Consider the following 17,132-nt stretch of genomic DNA (forward strand, 5'->3'; position numbering starts at 1 on the left):
TATTCCCCCTGGGGTTAGGAATATTCCCCATGGGAGACTTCTAGTATAAGTGTACTGATCTCTCATTGTGATCTATGCTGCAATGTAATATAGCATAGATCGATGAGATAGGCACTCGATTGCTTCCGGCTGCTGCAGCCGGAAGCAACCTGATGGCGAGCCGGGATCAGCGCCATTACGGAACAGACCCCGGGCGGGTGAATACACAGGGATCGCTCCTCCGGGCCACTAGACACCAGGGAACGGCTGCCTCAGGTAATTGGATGCAGCTGTCATCTTTGACAGCTGCATCCGATTATCTAATTAGCAGGCACGGTGATCCGACCATGCCCGCTAATAGCCACGGGCACTCGGTTGGCGATCAGACCATGCCCGGTAATAACCCGGGACTGCAGCGATTCATAGCGCGGCCGCCGTGCGGCACTGCTCTGAACACCTGTGTGTGGCCCTGGACGTACAGGTATGTCCAGGGTCGCCTAAGGGTTAAAGCGACTCTGTACCTACAATCTAACCCCCACAAAACCGCTTCAGATAGCTGCTTTTAATCCAAGATCTGTCCTGGGGTCCATTCGGCAGATGATGCAGTTATTGTCATAAAAAACAACTTTTAAACTTGCAGCCCTGTGCCCAACTGGCGTGGCCTAGAGTGTTTATGCATTAGGCTGGCACACCCTCTCCGTCCCTCCTCCCCACCCCCTTCATCATTAGGAATGCTCCAGGGAGATTGCCTACTATTCGGCAGCTGTGTGAATACTGAACATGGGCTGGATCGTTAAGGCACCTGTTCAATGTTCACAAAGTAGACAATCTGCCTGGAACATTCCTAATTATGAGGAGGGCGGGGAGGAGGGACAGAGAGGATGTGTCAGCCTAATGCATACGCAATCTAAGCCCTGGGCGTTGGCCACGGGGCTGCAAGTTTAAAAGTTGTTTTTTATGACAATAACTGCATCATCTGCAGGACAGATCATGGATTAAAAGCAGCTATCTGATGGTACAAGCAGTTTGGGGGGGTCAGATTGTGGGTACAGAGTCGTTTTAAGCCCAATGGCCAATGGACTCTGGTATCTATTGTAACCCTCTTGTAACTAGATGTAGTAATATTATAACTTAGCGTTGTTGTTGTTGTTAAGTGAAAAAATTTGAAAAGTAGAAGGCCATTTTGTAAATCTGAAATCCTTTTGATTTTACATTTTCTTATATCATTTTACATTGTATATGACCGAGAAGCACCATGTAATCTATTAAAGTTTGTGTTTCTCCATTATAATCTTTCTTGAGTTTAAATTAGGTTTTAAATGCAGAATATACACTTTAGGGAAAAATATACAACCAAGTATACCGGCACATGAGGTGAGTATAGCAAAGACCTCCACAGCCACCATGTATTTCCCTGTGGTGCTCAGATAAGCCGGGATCATGGCAATCCAGACACTGCAGAACACCAGCATGCTGAAGGTGATGTACTTGGCCTCATTGAAAGTGTCCGGTAATGTCCTCACCATGAAAGCCAGAACAAAGCTCACCGCTGCCAGGAACCCCAGATACCCCAACATGGAGTAGAACCAGATATCTGACCCTTCATTACACTGAATGATGATCTTCCCAGGATAAGTGTGATGGTCAAACTCTACATATGGCGGAGACACCAGCAGCCAAATAACACAGATGAGAACTTGTACAGAAGAACAAATCCAGACCACGGCATTGGATACTTTGAAGGAGACCCACTTCAACCAGACACTGCCCGGTTTGGTGGCTTTGAAGGCGATACAGACTGTGATGGTCTTGGCCAGAACAGAAGAGACACCAACAGAAAAGAAGATCCCAAATGATACTTGTCTCATCATGCAGGTGATGTCCACAGGACGACCAAGGAAGAAGAAGACACAGAGGAAGCTCAGCAAGATGGAGACTAGGAGGATGAAGCTCACAGTCCGGTTATTGGCTCTAACAATTGGAGTGTCCCGGTAATAAATGAAACTTCTTAATGTGAACAATGTTATAGCCGAAAAAACTAAAGTCAGTGCTAAGAAAATATGAACCATAATGTCCTTCTCGTAAGATAGAAACTCGTAGGTTTTAGGGACGCATCTCACTTTTTTTGCATCGGGCCATTCTTCTTCAGGACATTTATGGCAGGATTTACTGTCTATAATTATAAGAAAATGTGTCTTCTATGAGAACTCAGCATACATTATTTATGTATCACTATATAGAAATTGCCGAATAAATGTTAGGAAATACAGAAAACACAACAATCTGAAATACTGAATTAACAACTGAGAGCAGCCCCAAATTGGTTAAGGCAATCCTAAAAAAGTTTGTGTAAATTGTAATGCGCAAGCACGCATCGTACACAATTAGGCACGACTCTTATATGGGCTCTAGATCAACGGGGAATGCTGCCTACCACCTTCTGATTCTCCAGGATGGATCCTCAGGGTCAGTCACAGTAGCAATATAGGGAAGAAATTGGTGGAATTTATTTGAAGCAAAACTCCTTCTGGAACACCGGCCACATTCCCCTGTGCTTGATCTGAATGTAAAGAGCTTCCAGAACTGGTGTAGATGCATTTCCCCAGGGATCGTGGCCTCGAAAGGCAACACATTTGAATTAAAGCCTAAATTTGCATCTACACCAGCGCTGGGAGTTCTTTACACTCAGATCAAGCACAGGGGAATGTGGACAGTGTTCTAGAAGGGGTTTTGCATTTCTGAGTAGTCTGGCATGGCTCTGGGTCACCATCTGTTTTGATGTTGCGCATAGGAAACTAGGACATTATTGTACGTCCTGATAGAGGAACTGATATAATTTTACCTGTTATATTGGAGAACATTCCCTCAGTACACGGGGCACAGTTATAGCAGCAGATGTGATATCCTCCATTAGGAGCTTTCCTGTATCCTGGAGAACAATGGTCATTACACCGAGACTGCGGCTTTGTTTAAAAAAAGAAATGTTAAATATAAATTAAAAGAAACATGACGAGCAGTTAGAAAATTTTAACACCAGCCACTTTTAGAGCGTTAGTAGTTATACACTTGTGAGCGAGGATGATGTGATACACAAAAACAGCAGTGGCCTCAGCAGTTGCACCCCCACTGATCTCAACTTCCAACAGGTAAGAAGTTGAATAAAAGTTGAGGTTTACTTTAAGTGGCATGCTCTTTTTTATTTTAAGGGGAATTTCGGTGGGGGGCGGGAAAAAAAGACTTACCGACCCCATTACAGAGCTCCTGGACCCTGCCCGCTGTCATCTGCTCCCAGATCCCGGGTACGTCACAACTCGAGTTCGAATCACAGACAGGTGATATTTTGCCCGCTCAGCCAATCAGTGTCCCACCCCAGTTACTGACTGACTGAACGGGGCATCCATCAGCCAGGTCATGACATAGCCGGAGGGGAGCTCAGAAGACAACCTGCAGGGTCCAGGAGTGGGATGCGGCTCTGCACAGGCACTGGGACAGGTGACTATAACTTTTTTTTTATGTTCCCCCACATCCAGCCAGAAAATTGTTTTTTCCCTCTCGTCAGACAAATTTTTTTAGATAATTTGATTTTGGTAATCAGGAAGGGGGGCATATAGTCTATATGGGGCCCCGAAATTTCTGATGGCGGCCCTGAGTGGATATCCAGGCCAGACCTCTGCCTAGTCTTATAACAGGGCTCACTGACATACACACAGCCCCAAGGCAGCAAAAACTAATGGTTATATGGACCCCCATTCACCACCAAGTGAGATGCAGGGCACCATAAAGACTCTTCTTGACTGGAACTTCCTCCTCCTCCAGGGACACCATCCCTAGTTTCATTAATTTACAACAGATCCTATACAATTTGTACACCCAATACAATTTCAACACTTTGCAGCATATCTCAACACATTTTAACAGTGCATTACAACATAACATAAGGTTGAAGTTGAGTAAGAGGGTAGAAGGTCCACCTTCCACAGTAACAGCTACTAACGCATTACAACATTGGTGCAACTATGTACAGAAACTGATATGGATGGGTTATCTGCAACATTGTGTATGTTTCCTTCAAGAATTCAGAATTTCAATTAGGAAAAGTGTATGAGACAATGTAATAAATTCCCCCCATATTGTGCATGCAATAGAAACTTAATATTCATTGTGGAACTTCTGAAGAGTGGTCTCTTACTTGGTCATTTTTCCATACGATAGCATTTTTTTGAAGGACCTGAAGTTTCCCTTGGGATGACCATCGAAAGACAGCTATGGGCCTCTCTCTGTAACAAATGGGTTCCTCGTTGGTAAGCATAATCCAGTTTACTAGGCACCACTCATAGGGTATGTTACCCTTGTCATCGAAATAGATATGCCTTCCATCGGGATCGGTGTAATGGACGTATTTCACGTACTTGTGCAACTGCAAAACAGCAATAGTTAGCATAAAGCCCCACAAAGTGTTATCACCCACAGAGGGTAAATATTATTATGGAAGTTACACATCAGCCATGACAAGGTTTATATCTACGAATGTTAAGTCTGATCCCAACTCCTCATGTGGATTGTCAGCCATAACTTGCAGCATACTCAGCGCTCTGTCCATGTGGGGCACGGTATATTTCAGTACAAAGCTTTACTAAGTTTGTGTAGAGCCGTGCACTTTAAATATTACTGGTGAATCCTCACCACAGTAACAGTAAGCTATTGATGCTTTATGCCCCTGGAGACGGTCATCCAACAGCTTCTTACCTATTAACACTTAACGCCAAAGGGTTTCCAAGGCAGAAGGAGCACCAGATTTTGGCACATACCCTTTTTACCCCGGTACCCACTGGCAGCAAGGTTACTAAAAAAAAAAGGCAGATACCAGTGGGCTGGACCATCTTAAATGTTTGGAAGTGAGGTGGTGATAGGCTGGCACTACTAGGCTGGGAGAGGCCAAAATAAATGGCCTTTCCCATCATGGTACTACTAGGTTGCTGCTGCTTGGCTTGTACCTGGCTAACTATAATGAAAGGGGCGACCCTTGTGGTTTTTTCTTATTAATAACAAACAAACAAAAAACATGGCATCGATAAGAGTTTGGCTGAGCGGGTGTTTCCTGTGGTGAGATGATGTCACAGCAACCAGCAGAGCACTAGAAGCAAGAGCACAGAGGTTGAGAGGATTTGAAACTTGTATGTATAACACAACAATGTAATTTTTTTTATACCACATCCTGCTGTCCTGTCATTCCTTTTTTTTATTTTACCTGGACAACTCCTTTAGTGGCCCAAACTTTGTCAACTTGTGACTATGCTTGGGTTGTTTCCTGATCCTATATCTGTATTGACTCAGGCTCTAAAGGTCATCACACCACGCTTTTAAGTCTGAGACATTAAATGTATAGGTTTGGGACTAGCCAGAACATAGTCATTCACTGAGTAACTTATGTATGGACCATTCATGTCAATGTGGCCAATGCTTGTTCATGCACATATACAGATGTAGCCAGGCTTAACATGAGTAGTAGCCAGGGTTATCTTGATCACAATAATGCATTTAACTTTAAGTTTACTTTAACAACATTGTGTGAACCAACCCTGAGGCTATGTTCCCACACAGTATTTTTGCTCAGTATTTTGGTCAGTATTTTTTAACCAAAACCAGGAGTGGATTAAAAACACAAAAAAGGCTATGTTCACATGCTGTTGAGTGAGTGGATGGCAAATAATAATTGCAAATGTCCGTTGTTTTGAAACAAGAGCTGGTGTTTTGACATAACGGTCTTTATTTGCCATTATATGGCGGCCATCCACTCAATTTAAACAGTGTGTAAACATAGCCTTTCTGTGTTTTTAATCCACTCCTGGTTTTGGTTAAAATAATGACCAAATACTGAGCAAAAATACTGTGTGTGAACACAGCCTTAGCCTGTATATAAAATCCATACAAATATGTTTTATTCCTCACCTTGTGTTGTACGTGGCATGGATTTGGTTTATTACCAGTTACCTTCATCATGTGTAAGGCCTGGGCCAGGATATACACAGATATATATGCATAGTACAAGTTTGTATCTTTATTTTCATATTGTGTTGGGGAGATGTAATAAGTCTCGGTGCAGTTGACTCCAGGATAGCCATAGTACCACTGGTAAAAGATATTTCTCCCTTGCTCTTTAGTCAGACAATGAAATAAATGGAACCAGATCTCTTCCAGCAGGGGATCATTTGGACGGGTCGATGGGTTCACAAGATGAAGAGCTTCCGTAACCTTTGCTATTGTTCTTTTTTTCACTTTAAAAACTAAACTGCAGTTGGTAGCTCTTAAGAAGGATTCTCCGATTATATTAACCCACGTCTCATGAAAGATTAGGGTGACATTTTCAATAAACTCTTTACATTTTCTAATAAATAAATTATACTTTGCCGAATATGGTCCACAGATCACCAGAACTCTTGCAGTGGATTTATGAATCTCAGACATTTGCTTCATTGCTTTCTCTTCCTGCCCAACATTAATAATATACTCGGTGCAGATCTCATGCTCGGCCATCAGTTTACTCAACTCTCTTGCTTCCATTTCATTATTCTCCTCACTTGTTGTGATGAGTCCGACCCAATTACATCCAACGTATTGCAGAAACTTAACAACAGCCATAAATCGTGTCCGGTCATCGGGAGAAAGCTTATATGAGGTTGGGTATAAGTCTTTGTCATTCGAGATGAAGTCACCAACTCCACATTTTAGCTGCAGATAGAGATCAGTATAAGATATAGAGACAGTTTTAGCAAGGTTTTTATTAAAAGTTTACTTTGCCATATTCCAAGATCAGGTTCAAGCGATAATAAACTTTTTTGAAACTATTTGAAACTAATTCTGGCTCTGCAGGTAGTTTCGTTGATGCGTCCCTGATCCAGAAGTGGCAACTACTGGTGGTCCAACTTGCCAGACCATTGTCTATCTCCATTGTACCAGACAGAATCAGTGGCACTTCAAGTTGGGGCGTTGCCTACAACGCTGCACACAAATCATCCGATCACCATTTTCTTGGACCATAAAAATCGCCTATATCTACAGACTGCTCAGTGACTCAGTCCCAGGCAAGTCAGGTGGTCACTCTTCTTTTCCAGATTCAACTTCATCACTCGCTTTCGTCCTGCGGAAAAGAATATCAAGGCCAACTTTTCCTCTGCATACCATTCTGAGACCGTTGAGAGTCAACCAGGTCCTGGGAAATTATCTCCATCATTTTGTTTCAGCCTGCCAAGACAACTGGTCTAGTCTACTTCCCCGGGCTTAGTTCTCCTATAACCATCTGGATTCGGGTTCCACTGGCAAGTAACCTTTTTTGATTTTCTACGGTCAATACCCTCATCCTCCATTGTCTCTGCAAGCATCCTCCTGCCGTGAACTAACTGTTAGGGATTTTGCACAGACATCCCAATCCTTGAGGCTTGCCACTGGTTGGATTAAGTCTCAGGCAGACAAAAAAGGGAGACCTACGGTAAGGTTCCCTTCCAGTGACAAAGTCTGGCTGTACGCCAAGTATGTACACCTAAAGATCCCAAGCTACAAGAGGCAACAATCAGGTAGCCTATAAACTCAGTTTGCCTCCCACCAAGCAAAATCTGAACGCCTTCCACCTCTCTCTTCTAAAACTGGTGATCTTTAACCGTTTCTCGAGGAAGCCCATTTCTCCTCCTCCACCAGCAGTCCCATGTGATCTCTACGCTGTCTACTGACTATGAAGACATTTGGAGTTCTGCCCGTGGTTTCTGTCCATGATTCCTGCCCATGGTTCCATCCTGTAAGTCATGCTGCCTGTGGTTCCAGCCGTGAGTCCTGTTGTGTTCCTTCTGCCTGTGGTTCCAGCTGTGTATCCTGCCATGTCCCAGCCTGCCTGCCTACATATCTCCAGCTGCACATTGCCTGCTGCTGCTTGCAAGCCATGCCAGGGATAGCGATCTGGGGTTGCTTACCGAGCAAGTCCATTCCACGGTGGGCGCTGGTGAAGACCAGCAGTCCCTTAGACTCCGCTCCTTACGCCAACGCTAGAGGTGGTACAGTGTATCCACAACTCCAGTCTTTACAAATTCCACTTCCTGCATGACATACAGTAGCTGATAAGCACTGGAATACTTGCGATTTTTTAATAAAAGTAAACTACAAATCTCTTGCACCAGTTTATCTGAAAGAATTTTTTTGGGGTGAACTACCCCTTTAAGATAAACCATTGTTTTTCCTATGATGAACGGTTAATAAAGTTAAACATATTTACTGATATTGGTCAGACACAAACCTTCACTAAACTGAACCATTTTTCATGTTTACCTAACCTAAGTTATGGTATAGCAAAAGTTTTTTCCGCTGCTACTCCGTATATGCTTCACTTGCTGCAATATAGCTGGCTATTCTCTTTCCCGGAATAGGAGTGCAAAGGACCTCACCTCTGGGTGATCAGGCATTTCAGGATGGATAAAAGAAACGTATTCCAGCAGTCCAATAAAATCCGGTATTTATTACAGCATAAGCTGCGATCAAGGCTCAGAGTGGGCCGAAACGCGTCTAACATTTTTCTACGGTTTTTGTATGTAACGATTTTATGGAATTAACACAATAAATACCGGATTTTATTGGACTGCTGGAATAGGTTTCTTTTATCCATAAGTTATGTTATGATGTGGTATATAGAGTTTCCAGGTCATATGACAATATAAGGTTGTTAGAGTGATACAAGTTTCCTTCACATGATGGTCTGCACTATGGATGATAAACCGTGCTCCAGGGAATCCTTAGGGAGTGTTATCAGCTGTTAGGGAAGCACAGCTTATCCGAGTGTTGAGTTGTTTTGCTTACTCCTCAGAATGGCCCTAAATGTCAAAAAGAAAGCAGAATGTGTGGTGGTGCACACTCTTTGTGTGTACTAATTGGCCTCCAATGGCACTTACCTGGGTGTACATGTATAGGTCCAGTACAGGAAGCATGGTGTGAGTGTAAGAATCCACCACAAACGCAGCCACCTCACCGTGATTGACATTGTGGTAGTTCGGAACTTTTTTGTATCTTCCGGACAGGATGTTGAACACAGCGTGTGAGGTTTTCAATGGGTCTCCAAACGTGTCCACTATATGATACCCCAGAGTGATATTGGGCAGAAGGTCGGGATCCTTATTAATCTCATCCACAGCAAAGATGAAGGACAAGATGCTTCTATATTTCCCGATATCAACCCTGAAATATTGTCGATATAAAATACTTAAAAAAAATCTAAAAACACAAGAACTATAGATAAGGTAACAGAGTGGGAGGTAAAGAAAAGCAAATGTAATGGTTGTAACAATCATTTTCAAACATGCGAATGTTTATCTCGTGATGTATGCAACTGCGTAATGTACATAACTGTATAAGTATAAGCTAACATGTGTGGTCGCTATTGCCGCCACCATGTTTGCGAATTTGCGAAGCAAATCTGGCGAATTTGGGAATCGCAATTAGGTGAATTAAGGATGCATTCACATGTACAATATCCGCAGCAGATCTGCAGCAGAAGCAGCTGCAGATCCTGTATGTGTGAACACACCCTAACGCTCGATTCACTGCGAATCGGAATTCGTCAGATTCACAAGGCTGGTCTAGGGGGCAGCAGCTACCTACCGGGCTCCAGGAGTGGGAATAAAAAAAAAATAGTTGTCCCCGGTGTCAGACTACCAGGCACACCATCAAAAAGCCTTGCTCAGCAGTCAGCACCTATAAGGTACTGCGGGAAGATGGAGGAAGGTGTGTGTGTGTGTGTGTGTGTGTGTGGGGTTCCTTTTAACTGTCAAAAGGGTAGGGCCGTATGTGTCTTAATAGATGCAGATAAACTAGTCAGATTTGGCCCATTAAAGGGGTTATCCAGCGCTACAAAAACATGACCACTTTTCCCTCCTCTCTTGTCTCTAGATTGGGTGGGGTTTCAAACTCAGTTCTATTGAAGTAAATGGAGCTTAATTGCAAACCGCACCTGAACTGGAGACAAGAGAAGGGGGGTAAAGTGGCCATGTTTTTGTAGCACTGGATAACCCCTTTAAGTTAGCTTCCTATGAGCCTGACTTTTATCCCTGCTCCATATTTATTATTATCTTGAAAGGAAGGAAAAAAGCAATAAAGAGGCTGCACAAAAAATGATATTTTATTTCATAAATTGTAATTTGTAACTACAAACCAGATAATGCTGCAGGCAGACGCATACAGCCGAGTGCAGAGCAATCCAAATGACTGAAAACACTTAAAATTCCTGCTAAATAATCCCGACCCAGCCCCAGTGGATAGTAATACAATAGAAAACATCCACAGATGAACGCAGTATCAAACAACGGCCAGTATTTTACAAGTTTCTGTGGCCGATACTACCACATTGACCGCAGGAACATATTTTGTTTGGATTGCGGGTACATTTGGGTGTAGCCTGTAGTCCACTGAGCCATTGAACTCTATGCAATGTACGGCCGTCAGAACGACCATACGTTGTATAAACTGAGCTGATCAAAGGTCGTTGTTCGCAGATGAAAATAATGGACATGTCAATTTTTCCCATTGCCGTACCGAACAACAGCCGTTGTTCAATACGGTGTGTAAACGACGACACAAAAACACAGAAAAATGCAACAGCTCACCGCAACAGCAAGATACAGACCCACCATAGACATGAAAATAATTAAAAGCAGCCCCCCCAACTGCCCAAAAAATTCCCACAAAAATAATGAGTCTCTTGGTTACTATTTGCAAACAGCGTAAACTGCCTCACCACGATAAGGTGGACTCATATCGTGTAAACGACGGCCATCGTTCCCCTAAAGTTCAAGCCAGTGCATTAGTTTACGGCAACAACAGTTGTCTAAAAAAATACATAGTGTGAACATAGCCTAAATTGTTCTAAGATCAATCAGGACACAACGTTATTAATCTGCATAGTATAAATTCCGTAGGGTTCACTCACGTTCTCTTGCCGATGTTATATTTGTTAAACTCCTTTGTCCTCGTGCTCCGTAGCGCCGGTTCTGGGTCCTGTTGATAGCTGCCGGCACCTGCAGTTCTTCCAATGGCAATGTTACGTACTCGGGTGATTGATTGCTCACTCAGCCAATCAGTTATTGAGATGGGACACCGCCCCAGTCTCTGACTGGCTGAGTGGGCAATCGCTCAGCCTGGCTGTGACATTGGGTGTTGGAAGAGCCGGGGTATGTGAGGTACCCGGATTCCAGCAGGTATTGACATCTGGCAGCCATTATCGGAACCCGGGAGCAGCACTACGGAGGCACAAAGACAGGTAAGTTACTTTATTAGGTTCCTGCACCCCACTGCCTGCCGTTTTTCCATTTCCTAGGACTTCCTTTTTAATATCAGTAAAATAAAGCAACTGGTGATACTGATCCGAGTTCCACAAGCCTAACGGACAGAAATGGCTGCACATCGCTTCCATGGTTGACGCGAAAGCTTGTTCAGCTACATTAAAAACCAACATCAGAAGTTAGTATATAATTTAATTAAACCATATTGCCTCATGTACCAGGTGCAGGTCCCTAACCAAACGACACTGTGACGGTCAGTGGACGCAAACACCACAAAGCGTGGGCAAGCAGGGAAGGGGGGCCCTGCAACCCCAATGTCACAGGACCAAACCCCAAGGGCCTCCCCAACCCCCCAAAAAAACTGATCAGTTTCCCATGCTTGTATCTTTGTGCTCTTGATCTCCTTTACTTGTTACATTGAATTTTATTGTTTGTACCAACAAGAAAATCGGTAATTTCCAGATATTCATCCCCATAAAGAAATGCAAATTATGAACTGAGAGGGTCCAGCTCCTATGTGGAATCAGTGAAGACCTTACCTTCTACAGAACATGTATAAAAACTCCAGTCGGTCAAACTTATGGCATCTATTAACATGATAATGAGCGGAGATCAGGCCGGCTAGGATGACGTCTCCGTCCTTGTAATATTCATATTCATATAAGGGCTCCAGTCCTGATAAACGGCATGCTGGATTATTTCTTCTATGGGAGTTTATAGGTAAAAAGAATAGAAGGAGATAAAAAGCCCCAAGACCAGAAGAAGAATTCATGGTTGTCTCCTTCAGCGACAGCTCTGAGATGCTCCTCACAGGAGAGGCACGGCAGGCAGGCGGCCGCTGCTTATATCCATTGCCGGGGACAGATTTAGACTCACAGACAGCAGTGCAACAACCAGAAGCGACAGGAAAAAAATTAATGTATAAAAGTTTAATATTTATATTTCTGGGTAAATTTATCAGGAGAAAATGTGTTCAAGACTTAACTCTTTTCAGACTTTATTTTTCACAGTGTGGCTGTGGGCAATTCTTATATATGAGAATATTTTGGGGTGATTAATGGTAAAATAATAATAATAATAATAATAACAACAACAACAACAGAAATGCGGTGGAAGCCGATAACATTGCTTACCTGTGTTCCCCAGTTCTTAAATCGCTTACAATCCATTATTCCTTTTGTTTGGGGGGGGGGGGGGTGTAAGCCTCCCACTGTTTTTCATTTGATCAATTTCTCAGTACTACAATTACCAGAATGCACTGCTTTCCCTCAGCTCTCCCACCCTGCCTACTTTCCTCCCACAACACTCCTGCCAGTTCCCAACCCCGATACTGTTGTTCTCTAAATCTACAGCACCTGCTGCATTCATTTCTTGACAGTTCCTCTGGCTGTGGTATTGTTCAGCACAAAACAGTATGCTATAAAAACTCTTTATTATTTTCTGAGTGGCACAATAACCATATATATGTATGTCATGACTATACCTGTTGGGAACTTGGCACAGTCTCTGCCTCGTAAGGTATGACTGAGACTGCACTTTTGGCCCTGAATTAGAGTTTTTTTCCTGTGTTTCATTTGCTTCAGTGGGAACACTGGTCTACTCCATCTTTGCTGATTGTTTCATCTGCCACACCCGTCCCTTTCCTGCTGACTTCCTTCTGGCCACTTTACAAATAATCTCTGTTTTTCCTAGGCGATTGACATCTGGTTTCTCTACTCCCTCTTGCTGGATTCTGGACCTCTGTTCCAATCACATTATGAACCGAACCTCTGACCTGCATATACTTCCTCAGTCTATTAACCAGTTAGTTGCCAGCTAGTAGTCTTCTTTGTAAAGTGTGTCGGCATTTCTTGTGTTCTCTCTCTGTTTCCTGAATTTAGCTTATTCTGACCTCGGCTCTGTTACCTGACTAGTCTGTTGTTTTACCTTGCAGTCTGCTTTGTTGTGACCCTGGCCTGTTTACTATCTCTTGTATGTAAGTTTGTCTTGCCCATGTTTCATGTATCATATTAGCGCAGGTTATGGACTGTCGCCCAGTTGTCCACAGTCACCTACTGTAGGGCTGCCTGAGGCAAGTAGGCAGGGACAGTGGTCGGGGACAAGTTTAGGGTTCACATCTGAGGAGACAGTAATGGATATTGCTCCATTGAGCAAGAATACGAGGTGAATAGTGTCCCTAATATTGTGTTTAAAGTAATAATTTGAGATATGTCCTTTTAACATAGTAGACAGAGCTAAAGGACCCCATATCACAAAGTTGGGCTCCTAGTCTGCTCCTCAGAGTGGAAACCATATCAACGCATGGACAACTTTATAGAGGAGCTCAATGTCCTAGACGGCTTTTGTCTTTTTTTTAGGTGAGGGAGTTTACTGCTATATGCTGCGGGAAGACATATGCCACATTGCTATTGGGCAAGTGCCGGGACAGCCATGGGTGCTGCGCGGCCCTCTTTAATTATAAGCTTGTGTAATGACATGCTTATGGTTACACAGGGCTCCCTGATTGACAGCATGAGAAACCATTGGCTCCTCGTGCTGTCAATAACTGTTGTGACCACAGGCGGCATTATACCTGAAGTCATAAGGGCCGTTCTGTACCTCAACGGCCGGGCTGTGATGTTACCTGTCCAGAAAAGGAGATAAGAGCAGGAGGGCAGGAACCTCGGTGTAGGCAGCTGTGTATTATGCTGTCTGCACCCGGAGCTCTCTGAGTAGCTGCAGACCGGAGATCCAGGAAAAGAGAGAATCTGCTGCGAAATGAGAGGTGAGCAGGCTGCTTTTTTTGTCGTATTTTTTCACTGTACAGGATGAGGCCATTACTATAATGAGATGCAATTATTATATGGACATACTGTACAGAGGGGACAATTAATAAATGGAGATTATCTGCAGAGGGGGCAATTACTTTACGGGAAGGCTGTGCAGAAGGGTTAATGTCATTGGACAACCCCTTTAAAGAAAAGTCCTGCTACAGTTACCACCCTTAAAGGGGTAGTGCGTCGCTAAAAAATTATTCACAGAATAACACACATTGTGCGATTGGCTGAGCACAGTTATGCGGCCGCGTCATCAGCAGCTCAATCGCGATTGGCTGAGCATAACTGTGCTCAGCCAATCGCGGCTGAGAACAGTTATGACGCAGCGGAGGGGGGACAGCGGCAGCGATTCGGCCGTCCGAAGATGACGTTTGGCACAAGATGGCAGACGGGCTCAACACGGATCAGGTAATGTATAATGCACCACACACTTCTGGGTACACGGGTGGGGGTGGTGGGACACGGGGAAGGGGGCGATTCACAGACATAACATACATTACAAAGTTATAGAACTTTGTAATGTGTGTTATTCTGTGAATAATTTTTTAGCGCCGCACTACCCCTTTAACTGTCTGTGCTAAGCCCCTCATGGTCGAAAAGAGTCAGAGTGCTGCCCCTGCCACCTTTTGGTGTCTGCACTTGAGCCTTCTAGGACCATTGCCCCTGATAGAGCTTCAGCTTTAGAATGTCCACCGCTGTCCTAGGAGAAAATATATGTTACATCACTGCTCCACCAATGTCCACTGCTGTGCTGGGAGAAAGTGTTATTTACGCCACTCATTTTCCAATTCAGTGGATGTTCAAAATAAATAAAAAAAAATTACTTACATCAAATTAAAATAGAAATTGTAATTGAATTAAAAACAAAATAAATTAAATTGAAATACTTGAAATAAAATTGACCCTTAAATTGATCGCACTTAAAAAAAAGAGAGAGAGAAAGGTTGCCACACAAGGGGAGCTAAAAGGGGGATTGGAACGAGTGAAATATTGTATGTGAAGCAAAACATGGGGGCCACACATGTTCGCTTACAATGCTGTCACTGTCTGGGAGAATGGGATTAACCATAATCCTTTGCAGCCGTCCAATCACCTGCAAACCCCTTTGTGATGCCAGCCCTGAATGCCCCCCCTCTATATAAAGTGATTGGCTTCCTGGAGGCGGCCAGTCAGCTGTGTGTGTAGTGGAGAACAGGATGGCAGCAGGCAGTTAGAGCAGAGCAGGGAGAGAATAACTGAGAGATATAGGGACAGAGAGGAGAGGAGGGTTGATTGTGGGTAAATTTTGGGTATTATCGAATCCAACACAAAATTTGCGAACCTCGTAAAACAAATTTTCAGCTAATTCGCTCATCTCTACTCAAAAACTAATAAACAAGGATAGTTAGACACCACACTGAGCTTCCTGATAGGTTTATTATTGGTGCAAATGTTTTAACTTAAAACAAAAGTTTTTCTAAATGATAAGTATAATTAGAAAACTAATATGAAGATTATTTTATGTGATCTGTTACATGCTAAAAAATTTCATTTTCAAATTATGACTTGTTTTTCTTCATAAAAAAGTTTTTTGAGTTCATGTTAGGTTTTAGAAGGAGAATAAACACTTTAGGGAAAAATATACAGCCAAGAATGCCGGCACATGAGGTGAGTATAGCAAAGACCTCCACAGCCACCATGTATTTCCCCCTGGTGCTCAGATAAGCCGGGATCATGGCGATCCAGACACTGCAGAACACCAGCATGCTGAAGGTGATGTACTTGGCCTCATTGAAAGTGTCCGGTAATGTCCTCACCATGAAAGCCAGAACAAAGCTCACCGCTGCCAGGAACCCCAGATACCCCAACATGGAGTAGAACCAGATATCTGACCCTTCATTACACTGAATGATGATCTTCCCAGGATAAGTGTGATGGTCAAACTCTACATATGGAGGAGACACCAGCAGCCAAATAACACAGATGAGAACTTGTACAGAAGAACAAACCAAGACCACAGAATTAGATACTTTGGGTGAGACCCACTTCAACCAGACACTGCCTGGTTTGGTGGCTTTGAAGGCGATACAGACTGTGATGGTCTTGGCCAGAACAGAAGAGACAACAATAGAAAAGAAGATCCCAAATGATACTTGTCTCATCATGCAGGTGATGTCCACAGGACGACCAAGGAAGAAGAAGACAGAGAGGAAGCTCAGCAAGATGGAGACCAGGATGATGAAGCTCACAGTCCGGTTATTGGCTTTAACAATTGGAGTGTCCCAGTAAGAAATGAAGCTTCCTAATGTGAACAATGTTATACCAGAAAAAACTAAGGTCAGTACTAAGAAAAGATGAACCATAATGTCCTTCTCGTAAGATAGAAACTCGTAGGTTTTGGGGACACATTTCTCTTTCTTCTCATCAGGCCATTCTTCTTCAGGACATTTATAGCAGGATTCACTGTCTATAATTATAAGAAAAAATAAATGTGGTTTAATGAGAACTTATAGGAGAAGTTTGTTAACTGGAAAATTATTTCAAATATCAGGGGCAGGTGGGAAAATAAACTATCCCAACTCACCCCTGGGCTCCAGGATAACCTGCAGGGCCGACGTCACGACCTGGTTGATCGACTGCCCGCTCAGCCAGTTAGTAACTGCAGTCACTGATAGGCTGAGGGTGCAATCCATCAGCTGGGGAGGGCATTTTCCCCAAAATCGTGACGTCATCACAACCCAGGGGAAAATGTTCTCCAGAGGGCGTCTTCACCCTTATCATCTGTTGCTAGAAACTCAGAAAGTTTCCATAATCACACATTTATGCTGAATATTTATTTATCTTAAACACTCTAGAACAGGGGTGTCAAACTCAAATACACAGGGGGCCAAAATTGAAAACATTGGACAAAGTCGTGGGCCAACCTTGATAAATATTCAAGAGTGAATGCAGCGGTACTGGCACTGTCAGAGCAGCATGTGGTTTTCCTGGCAGTGTCAATGGTATGCGTCTCCCAGCACTGTGCACTATGATAAATGGCATGATA

General features: G+C 43.4%; 2 protein-coding genes across 2 annotated transcripts in view; both read right to left on the reverse strand.

Annotated features, from left to right (window-relative positions):
• Positions 1-1,244: 1,244 nt before the first annotated feature.
• LOC138796410 (vomeronasal type-2 receptor 26-like) lies at positions 1,245-13,285 on the reverse strand. Its single transcript, XM_069976006.1, has 6 exons — positions 13,218-13,285; positions 11,831-11,995; positions 8,910-9,192; positions 5,929-6,708; positions 4,327-4,396; positions 1,245-2,152 (listed from the first exon to the last, which is right to left on the reverse strand). Exons 1-6 carry the CDS (start codon positions 13,283-13,285, stop codon positions 1,245-1,247), a joined length of 2,274 nt encoding a protein of 757 aa, XP_069832107.1.
• Positions 13,286-15,645: 2,360 nt separating this feature from the next.
• Positions 15,646-17,132, reverse strand: part of LOC138796411 (vomeronasal type-2 receptor 26-like) — a 28,549-nt gene continuing 27,062 nt past the window's right edge. Inside the window, exons 5-6 of the mRNA XM_069976008.1 lie at positions 16,671-16,782; positions 15,646-16,553 (exon numbers count right to left, since the gene is read on the reverse strand). Coding sequence (XP_069832109.1) covers positions 15,646-16,553; positions 16,671-16,782 — 1,020 coding nt within the window. The remainder of the gene's footprint in view (positions 16,554-16,670; positions 16,783-17,132) is intronic.

Source organism: Dendropsophus ebraccatus, chromosome 7 (assembly GCF_027789765.1).
Source record: "Dendropsophus ebraccatus isolate aDenEbr1 chromosome 7, aDenEbr1.pat, whole genome shotgun sequence".
In the NCBI taxonomy this organism is placed as follows: domain Eukaryota; kingdom Metazoa; phylum Chordata; class Amphibia; order Anura; family Hylidae; genus Dendropsophus; species Dendropsophus ebraccatus.

What these genes read in the sequence shown, in the direction of transcription:
- LOC138796410 (XM_069976006.1), bottom strand. Translation starts at nt 13,285, where the DNA reads ATGGGCAAGACAAACTTACATACAAGAGATAGTAAACAGGCCAGGGTC. An exon ending in ACAACAAAGCAGACTGCAAG is followed by an intron (nt 11,996 to 13,217) that starts GTAAAACAACAG and finishes AAACTCCCATAG; the next exon opens with AAGAAATAATCCAGCATGCC. An exon ending in ACCTATACATGTACACCCAG is followed by an intron (nt 6,709 to 8,909) that starts GTAAGTGCCATT and finishes CTCTATCTGCAG; the next exon opens with CTAAAATGTGGAGTTGGTGA.